At 38.3% G+C, this 11117-nt stretch overlaps 1 protein-coding gene across 1 annotated transcript in view; it reads left to right on the forward strand.

Annotated features, from left to right (window-relative positions):
* LOC128665981 (uncharacterized) overlaps positions 1 to 9520 on the forward strand; it is a 29385-nt gene extending 19865 nt beyond the window's left edge. Inside the window, exon 2 of the mRNA XM_053720302.1 lies at positions 1804 to 9520. Coding sequence (XP_053576277.1) covers positions 3006 to 3983 — 978 coding nt within the window. The 5' untranslated portion in view covers positions 1804 to 3005 and the 3' untranslated portion in view covers positions 3984 to 9520. The remainder of the gene's footprint in view (positions 1 to 1803) is intronic.
* The last annotated feature ends 1597 nt before the right edge of the window (positions 9521 to 11117 follow it).

Genomic DNA, 11117 nt, shown 5'->3' on the forward strand with positions numbered 1-11117 from the left:
GTTTTTTGTTATGGTTAAAGGATGTCTAATCCCTCCGTTTTTTTTTCATCCATTACTTGTGGCCTCTGCCACAGCTTGGGTATTAGTTCCCAGAAGTAATGGATTGTGGACTCTTATCACCTATATGAAAGAAAATATCATTTATATCTTACCTGATAAATTCCTTTCTTTCATGGTGATAAGAGTCCACAAGACCAATAATCAGATTTCCCCTGCTAGGCAGCATCTGTTGGATGCCCTCTAACCATAGACCCCAAATACTTAAATCATTCCGGATTATTAAAGAAACTCTTGACACTTCGGACAGGGTGGTTACTAAATGTAACTAATAAATAAAAGTATACCCAATTGGCTAAAATATCGACAGCTCCAGAATCTATTGCAATTCTCCCCACACAGGTCCTCTTTACTAAGACCCCTAACACGATTCGAAAGGCCTATGTAAACAGAATACAGCTCTAAGAGGCTCCTTATCTTTAGCCAGGAGGACAATGGATGGCCTGATATATAAAGCATTACCTAGTTACATCAAGGGTTGGCACAAGGAGTTATCAGCGGAGTTACACCCAGACAAGTGGGCCAATCTCTTTGAATTCACATACAAATCTTCTACATCTACACAAATTCTAGAAATGAATTACAAAATTTTGTCCAGGTGGTACCTCACACCTGTGAGGTTGCAGATGATCTATGGCTCAGCATCCTGCCTTTGCTGGAGAGGTTGCGGGGAGCCTGGAACTCTTTCGCATATTTGGTGGTCCTGCTCTTGCTTGGCAAGTTTTTGGACATCGATTGAGGAAATTTTGACTAAATTGATGGAACCTACATTTAAACTCTCTCCCTCCTCGGTGTTGTTTAACGATAGGCCTAAAAGTAGGTGTAAAATTAGATTGCTTCTTTTCCAGATTTGCCTTAATGGAGCGAAATCTCTTATAGCCAGAAGGTGGAAATCAGCAGTGATTCCCACGGTGGCTGAGTGGAAAATTCAGACTCACGAACTGATTTTGTTAGAGGAAAATTTTTATATCAAAACAAATAGAATAGACATAATACAAAACGTTAAGTTTTACTGGGAATTGATTACTAAGACAGATGTAGACACGATCTGGTAGGAGAATGGGAAATCCCCCCTTCCCCCCTCCCCCTATATTCTCTTTTTCTTTTTTCATTCTCTCCCCCCCCTTTCTTTACTTTCTCTTATCTCTTTAACAGCGGCTTAAGTCTCAAATTACTGTTTATAACACGTTTAGAATACGTTTTGACAGTACGATATATTTATAAAAACGAAAATCTATCCCATATCTTGACTTTGTTAGGACTTTTGTGCAACTAATAACGCACATGATACCAATGTTAAAATTTATGTATAAGGTGGATTGGGGATATATCATATCAGGATTCCAATAATCCCTCATTGGTGCACCGCTTATATCTGTCACTATATCATATTGATGTTATTAGATGTAGTAACATTACATTTTTTAACCCATTGCATTTATATATCATAGGTTTGCTTATTTTAAAAGGATTTTTTATTGCATTTATATATTATAGGTTGCTTATCTTTATATAAGGATTTTTTATATATACAAATTTGACCGGTCAGACATCTATATAATTGAGCAATTTGTGTTTAGTATAATAAATGTTTACATTTTAATCGTTGTTTGATAGATTGACTTTTTACTTTGATTCTAGCTAACATATGCCTTTTCTAGTAACGTATTAACCCCCTGTTGCTGACAGCGCATTTACACCAAACTATAACATTTTTTCCATGTCCATTTTTCTATCTGTTTTTAGGAGCAGATAGGTGTTTGTGCAAGGGGTATTTTGCGCACCAATAAGAATTCAACACTTTCAAATTACTGTTTACTATGATTAAGGACAATGGAAGAATGTATAGATCTTAAGCATGTAATTTATTGTAAGAACAATTTTCATTTCTCTCTGATTATTTTATTGTTTGAATTGTTTCTTTTTTTATTATTTGTGGCCTTCAAAACTTAATAAAAACTTATAAATAAAAAAATAAAAATAAATAAAAGTATACCTTATCAATTATCGCTTACGGAATGGACCACTATCTTTACTACTATATCTAAATCATCAGGCTATTAGGATTTATATATATTATTTATTTAGCTGTTACTGGCCACTTGATCCCACAGTATTTTTATTTATCATTTTCCCACAGTCTAAATCAACAATTCACACCAAACTATTCCACATACTTTTAGTTTGGGATGTGCATTGCAATGGACAGTGCATTGCTATAACAACATATGTTCACATTTTCAAAGTGAACATTTTATAAGTATGTGAATATATTCCTTGTAAATCTGCAAAGTATTCACTGCACTCTGGTGTTTTTCCTCTCCTGTAACTCTATTTTGGTATGCGAATATATTCCTTGTAAATCTGCAAAGTATTCACTGCACTCTGGTGTTTTTCCTCTCCTGTAACTCTATTTTGGTATGTGAATATATTCCTTGTCAGTCTGCAAAGTATTCACTGCACTCTGGTGTTTTTCCTCTCCTGTAACTTTCCAATTGTCTTTGATTAGCAATCAACTACATTTAGTGGACTTAGCTGACTGCCCTGCCTGCATATATTTCACACTAGTTTGGGATGTGCATTGCTATAACAACATATGTTCACATTTTCAAAGTGAACATTTTATAAGTGAGGCATTAACAATAGAATTATACAAGAATTAAGTGAACATTTTATAAGTGAGGCATTAACAATAGACTTATACAAGAATTATGTGAACATTTTATAAGTGAAGCATTAACAATAGAATTATACAAGAATTAAGTGAACATTTTATAAGTGAGGCATTAACAATAGCATTATAGAAGAATTGAACAAGGATTGGGCAAGGGGCAAGACGTAAGACAATTACTTTTGTAAAATTATGTTTCATATACCTTATTGTTTTCTTATGCAATTGCTACTGTAATACTGTCTTATGTGTTTAACTGGTTTCCACTTTTGTAAAAATGCTCAATATATTCATAATCATTTTTGCTACCTCTTGTCTCTATAACAAACTACATTATTCAATTACTCCTTCTCCCTCTCCACCTGCACTGTTCATTAGCCCATCTCTCTTAAACTCATCTTACTTTTGTACTCATGAACTTTACCTATTCCTAAACACTCTCTCTCCCCCCTGCACTTTGTCTCAAAAGCAGTCTCACTACTGCAAATCTGTATCTCATCTCATGTCACTCTCCCTCTTGCTTTTACTTACTGCTGGTGACATCTCCCCTAATCCTGGTCCCCAACGACTGCCTAGCCATGCACATCCATGTGTACCGTCCCATAGACTTAGAAAACAAAACTCTGCAAACCTTATTCACATTCCTCTTGCATCAAAAGCCACTACCCCTTTCACTTGCGCACTCTGTAACTCTCGTTCTGTTTGCAACAAGCTCACTTCTATACATGAACTCTTTAGCTCCTGCTCCCTCAACCTTCTGGCCCTAACAGAAACCTGGCTCTCTCCCCTAGACACAGCATCCACTGCTGCTCTGTCACATGGGGGTCTCCACTTCAGCCACACTCCTAGGTCTGGTAATAGACAAGGAGGTGGTGTAGGTATTTTACTTTCCTCTCGTTGCACCTTTCAACAAATACATCCCATCTCTTCCCTCACATTTCCCTCATTCGAAACCCACATGATTCGCTTATTCTCTCCTCTCTCTGTATGTGTTGCAGTCATATACCGACCCCCTGGCTCCTCAACTCAATTTCTAGATCACTTGGCTGCATTGCTACCTTATTTCCTTTCCTCAGACACCCCTGCCCTCATTCTTGGCGACTTCAACATTCCTCTTGACAATCCCACTGCCTTATCTGCAAAACAACTTCTGCAACTCACTTCCTCTTTCGGTCTGTCACAATGGACTGATTCTCCCACTCACAAAGACTTTGATATACTACCACTCACAAAGACGGTCACTCTCTTGACCTGATCTTTAGCTATCGATGCACTCTCTCAAACTTCACAAACTCCCCCTTTCCTCTTTCTGACCACCATCTCCTTACTTGCAACATCATCCCTCCCTACAACTCTCCCTCCTTCTACTCCTCATATAAAACTTCACAGAAGCATTATGTCATTAGATCAGCAACAGCTTGCTAATTCCCTCAAACCTCTCCTCTCATCCTTCTCCTCCTTTTCCTGCCCTGAACAATCTATCTGCCACTATAATTCCACCCTTATATCCATCCTTGACAATCTCGCCCCTCTTACCATAGCTCGGAAATCACAAACTCATCCGCAGCCCTGGTATACTCCTCTGACACAGTACCTACGCAGATGTTAAACTTAGCTCATTCTCCATTACTGAGGAAGAAGTTTTGGCACTTATACTGCGCTTTCCCCTCACTACCTCTCCCCTTGACCCTATCCCCTCACAGCTACTCCCCTCCCTCTCTGCTACCCTTACCCCTATACTAATACACATTTTCAACTTCTCCCTCAGCACCAGTATATTTCCCTCATTACTGAAACATGCACTTGTCAAACTTATCCTAAAAAAAACCTTCCCTTGATCCTACCTCCCCATCCAACTACCGCCCTATTTCCCTCCTCCCCCTTGCCTCAAAGCTTCTCAAAAAACTAGTATATGCATGCCTATCCCATTTCCTTATGTTAAACTCCCTTCTTGACCCACTGCAATCTGGATTTCATCCCCATCACTCCACAGAGACATCAATTGTTAAGGTTACCAACGACCTACTTACAGCAAAATCAAAAGGGCACTTCTCTCTGCTTATCCTCCTTGATCTGTCCGCAGCCTTTGACACTGTTGACCACCCTCTTTTGCTCCAAACCCTCCAATCCTTCGGCATCTATGACACAGCCCTTTCGTGGCTCTCTGCCTACCTGTCAAACCATACCTTTAGTGTAGCCTTCTCTGGGGCCTCCTCTGCCCCGTCACCACATCCTGTCGGAGTACTGCAAGGCTCTGTCCTCGGTCCCCTTCTCTTCTCAATCTACACGTCATCACTAGGTTACCTAATAAAGTCCCATGGTTTCCAATATCATTTGTATACCGACACCCAAATCTACTTCTCTGCACCAGACCTATCTCCTTCCTTGCTAACCCGTGTCACTAACTGTCTTTCTCACATATCTTCCTGGATGTCCTCTCACTACCTCAAGCTAAATCTCTCCAAAACCGAGCGCCTCATTTTCCCCCTTCTTCCAAAATGTCCACCCCCAAACTCTCTATAACTGTTGACAACTCCATCATTACCCCTACCCCGCATGCCCAATGTCTCTGGGTCATATTTGACTCAGATCTTTCTTTCACTCCTCACATTCAGTGCTTGGCTAAAGCCTGCCACTTCCACCTTAAAAACATCTCTAAAATTAGACACTTCCTTACACAAGACACAACTAAGATTTTAATCCACTCTCTCATTCTTTCCCACCTCGATTACTGCAACTCTGTCCTCTCAGGTCTCCCCACCTGCCGCCTAGCTCCTTTACAATCCATAATGAAGGCCTATGCCAGACTCATCTTCCTTACACGTCGCTCTTACATCTACTGCACCTCTCTGCCAATCCCTTCACTGGCTTCCTCTTGCCTCTAGGATCAAACACAACATTCTCGCTCTGACATACAAAGCCCTCAATTGCACTGCTCCCCCCTATATCTAAGACCTTGTCTCCAGATACTCTCCCTCCTGTCCCCTTTGCTCTGCTAAGACCTCCTACTCTCCTCCTCTCTGGTTAGTTCATCGCACTCCCATTTACAGGACTTCTCCAGACTGGCTCCCATCTTGTGGAACTCCCCTAGTTTTGAAAGCTTCAAGCGCTCCCTAAAGACTCTACTGTTCAGGGATGCATACAACCTATGCTAACCTTACTTTATACCAGTTCCACTCCTCCATTGCTATCCCCTGAACCCCCCTTAGCATGTAAGCCTAAGAGTCCAGCTGTTTGTAGATCACCTTCTTAAGAGCTGACTACAACAGTGCAACTCTTGGCAGGGCCCTCTACCCATTTTTTTTTTTTTTTTTTAATTTTATTTATAACCAGCAAATGGTACAGCTGTATGCAACAGATCAAAGACACACCGCGCAGGGTGCAATGGAACAATTCAAATCTGATGAGACAGTGTGATACAATAGTATATGACAACATAGGTCTGACAGATACGGCAGTATGCAATGTTTACACTTGTATTGAGAACAACATCAGACTTATATAGGTAGAGCATGTTCTAGTTTATATATTCGCTATTACCATATTGTTGGGGTTTTATTTTTAATCTAACACAGTCAGTCTAAACCTAACCTAACTAAAAAATTTGTAGCTTCTGTTCCTGACCAATCGGGGTGGTAACCCAATTAAAGGATGTAGTATGTATGATAAGATCGTATGATAGTAGATCTTCAGTATAGATATGGTTTTTTACCCCTTCTTAAAGTACTAACTATAGCAACATCCCTAACTATTTTAGACAGAACATAAAACACAAATAATCAAACAAACAAACAGGGGGTAGTCGAATCTACCAGAAATTATACTTAACCTGACTGATCATCTGTACGCATAGTGTCCTACGCTACATTTATTAAGAAATTTCATTAGATAAAGGGTGGCTGAGCACATCAGACCCACGTAATCCAGTGACCCTCTACCCATTTTATCCCTATAATTGTTTTGTTGTACTCCGCATTCGTTTATAGCGCTGCGGAATCTATAACCGATGATAATAATAATAAATACTTTTAAATGGCTTGAAGCAGCGGATTCCAAGACTGTGGAAGTAGAAAAACACCCCTACTATACAAGATCCCTAAATCTCCCTAGAAAAATATTTATAATATGTTAACAAACAGACTAGACTTTTATCATAACATGAAATTTCTATGGGAAACAAAGCTTCAAATACTAACTTTAGGCCTATAATAGAGAGGATACCCGCGTTATTCTATATATAAATCTAATCCTATGTCTATTATATTCAAATCTTTACACTTAAGGTGCATACAGTAGCTCTAACATTATACACTATTCATGAAGCTTTCGGATTCTGTCTGTGAATGATTGTTTTTGTCATAGTAATCCATGCTCTTAGAATTATTATTATGTACTAGAAACAATTTTTCAAATGTTACAATATGTAATGTACATTTCATGTAATATTTGTATTTTGGGGGCGATCCTGAGTGGTCGTACTCTCCTTGAGTTCCAGCTGAATCTCTAATATACCGCCGATTATAGGAGAAATTCTACAGCAATCACACTTTCCTTGATTACTGCTGTGATTACTCACATAGTAGTGCTCCATATTACCAGAACTATGTTGTATTTTTTACACTGGAGCCCGGGATCAGACAATAGAGGCCTAGAGCGGAGGCTCACAATAGGCGACGCTACCCCCCTCAGTTCACTGAGGTATTCTGCCATCTCTGAGCACCCTGACTAATCTGCACAGACTTTAACTACACCATACTTCGGTGAGATCTGACGCAAGGGGACAGAAGTGTACAACACATATGTGAAGGGCCTTCAGCACAGCACAACCAAAATTGCAGCCGTATGGGAAGTTGATTCGCAAGATGGCTTATATAACCACATGGCCAGGTTTGAGGAAATCTGCCAAAATCTTATTGACAGAGCCCCATTGGACTTTCTTTTGAGCTACTGCTCCACTGGGAGCTCAGCAATGGCAACCATCAATGAAGCACCGGAACTAAACATACCCGTTATAGAATGCAGACAGGAGGAGTTTCATCACATTATCGCCCAGATCTCTACAGGGAGGCGCGTCATAGGAGAAAAATGTATCTAAAACATAATGTTCACGGAATCTACTGGCATACTGAGCGAATCACTAGAAACGGAGGACACTCATCATTAAATGGGGCCTTATGGGAGTTTGTGGGGGACTCCGGGGAGGCTGCGGTCGGGGAAGCAGGCACACTCCATGACCACTATCATAACTTCAACCGACTACTCAAAAGAAAATATTCTCCAACCAGGAAACTTCTACAAATTGCACAGTAACATATGGCCCTCAAGCTCTCTTGCAGGGACAACAGATAGGGCTATCTCGGCAACTCTTTACAAATAAACTCTTCCATTTGTAGTAAGATTCTGCCCTTCATGTACACAAAATCCTGGGGCTGATAAAAAAGAACTAACCTGCCCTTATTGCCATCTGCACTATGGGGCTGGCATCAATATGTTAAGTAATTCAATTGTGGTTTGCAACGTTAGCTTTGTATTCTTACTCTTAGTTTTTATATCTTCTTTTACAAACGTGTATCTGTTACATATATTTTTGACTGTGATATAGATAAAGTAATAGAAATGTGGCATTAGATTTATTAGCGTTCCCAAGTTATATTGCTCTGCACTCGTGGTATACATCATTGTGATACCCATGATGCCAACGCGGCAGATTTCATCCCCAGCACATTGCTGCTATTTATTATATATATATGCTCAGTGCATTATTAGTCCTCCTCTTGTGGCTAGCGGCCGGAGCCGTGGGAGAAACCAAACACAAAAATAATATGTATAGATAAAAACTAGAGCATTACCTGATGATATATGCCCCCAAGAGATGGAGACCACCAGCACACTTTAAAATTTTTGAGCGGAACTTGTAAATGTTTCTGGCCACAATTTATTTAGCCTAATAGCTTACACTGCTTAAATTTTTTTTGCTCTGCCCTGTACTCTGAATCAGGAAACCCCCCTAAAAAACTTAATATGGCATACATCCCCCCTCACATAACTCAACACAGTACACATTCTTATTCCCAAATATACACACCCATCTCTCATTGCAAATAAGCCCCTTCTTCATATACAAAACTTGCCTGTGCAGGGTGCTATTTATTTTTGTTTTAAAGGGCCATTAAACCCAAAAATTGTCTTTCATGATTCAGATAGAGAATACAATTTTAAACAGCATTCCAAATTAATTCTATCACCTAATTTGCTGCAATCTTTAGATATCCTTTGTTAAAGCAATAGCAATGCACATTGGTGAGCCAATCACATGAGACATCTATGTGCAGCCACCTAGCAGAAGCTACTGAGCCTATCTAGATATGCTTTTCAGGAAAGCATATCAAGAGAATGAAGCAAATTAAACAAGAGAAGTAAATTAGAAAGTTGTTTAAAATGGTATTCTCTATCTGAATCATGAAAGAAAAAAATTGGGTTTAATGTCCCTTTAAGTTAATACCAGAGGGTCCAGTCTTGGCCTTTAATCTGCATGTCTCATAACAGTTTAAGGGGTTTTGTTTTAACTCTATATCATCCCTATATTTCCTGTATCTTTTGAAATTAAGGACCCAAGAGTGGCCCAAGCTACTGCTAATTGGGACAAAAATGAGGATTGTAGTCTAAGATTTATGTACAAGTCTTTGATGCAATATCTGTATTCTCACTAAAAGCATTTCCTTTTATGCCATTATCTTACTTGTTTTATGCAATTCCTCAATAAAAACTGTGATTTAAAAAAAAATAAAAAAATATTTCTATTTTATTTTATGAATAAATAAAAAGTTAAATAAAAATAAAAAAGAGTCCACGAGTTCCAACTATTATTTTTTTTATATTATTTTTTGTTCTATTTTTGGCACATACTTTTTCCCATTTTCTCATTTATTTTTCTCTTTTTCATTCTCACCTCTTGGCTATACGTCAGACTGATTACTATAGAGGTGGGAGGGTTTTTATAGAGCTCTGAGGTTTGGGAATCTTTGCCTCCTCCTAGTGGCAGGAAAGGTAATTACCAGGAGTAATGGATCGTGGACTCTTATCACCATGAAAGAAAGGAATTTATAAGGTAAGATATAAATTATGTTTTATTTTATTTTTTTAGCAGACCAAGTACTTTTAAAAAATAGTTTGCAGAAATACCCAAATATGGGGAAAATCCATAATGTGAAATACAAAAAAGGTATGTTGTTGTGTCATTGTTTATAGTATATATGGTAAGCAGAATGGGAGTCATTATTTCTTAAATAATTCAAACATAATTTTCTGTTTTCACATTTAGCATTAGTTTATCTTCCTAATATACCAGAATTAAGGATTATATACCTATGTTACTCCTCTGTACATAATTCAGAGGGGGAAATAGGTGCTTTGTTATATCTCAGTTCCCCTTTATAGAAACATCACTGATCAACACCATTTCTCACAGTGATCCCCTGGAATCCAAGGGAAACGAGTGATGCCTCAACTGAAAGGACTGTGTTCCCTTTCAAGAAGGGTTTATTAATCTCTCCAGGTTAAACAGGAGTATATCAGGGGCTCCATTGCAGGAAACTTGCATCTTTTTGTATATTTTTTATAAAGCATTTCAACAAAAAAATATATAAATAAGAGTAGAACTCAAACGCCCACTACAGGATGTACATGATTCTATGACGTACATAAATGAAAATCACTTTTAAAAAATCCGTAACATAAGAGAAAAAGATATACAGTACAATATAGTATAAACTTGGTAAAGTTGCGACCATTTTGAAATACTCTGTCCAATGAGAGAGGAAAAGAGAGAAGCGTGATATCTCCTATAAGTTGAAAGTTACCTTTTGAGTAAAGTAACTTAATAATCTTGTGGAAATTATCATATTATCAGTAGAGTATTACAAAGACAAGATAAAATAATTGGCTCTACATTTAAAATTCAATACATAAAGTCATATCTAATGTATTGGATTTAGTTGAAATAATTTTTTTATTGTAATTCAGATACAGGTCACAGAATTCTTTGTTCAAAGATATATAACTCCCTCCTCCCACTCCAGTGTCTCTGGTTGCCTAAGTCAAGTTATCTCTCCTCTCTTCCTGGATGTAACCCAGAGATCGAGGGTTTCTTTAGCTGAACGTCAGATACTAGTACGAGAGTGGCCATAAGTTCTGTTTTTCTTGGCATCTGAAAGTCTGACAGAAGCTCATGTAGAAAGCTGAAGGGTGGGACAGAAGAACTCTGAACCTCCCTCACCCCCTGTCCTTACGTATTTTATATTATTAAAAAAAAATAACACTGTATGAACTACATAACCAAAAAATAAACACATAACTAAAATCAACTTGCCTGTATCATTAATACCTTATT

The sequence above is a fragment of the Bombina bombina genome, chromosome 7 (assembly GCF_027579735.1).
Source record: "Bombina bombina isolate aBomBom1 chromosome 7, aBomBom1.pri, whole genome shotgun sequence".
Classification (NCBI taxonomy): Eukaryota; Metazoa; Chordata; class Amphibia; order Anura; family Bombinatoridae; genus Bombina; species Bombina bombina.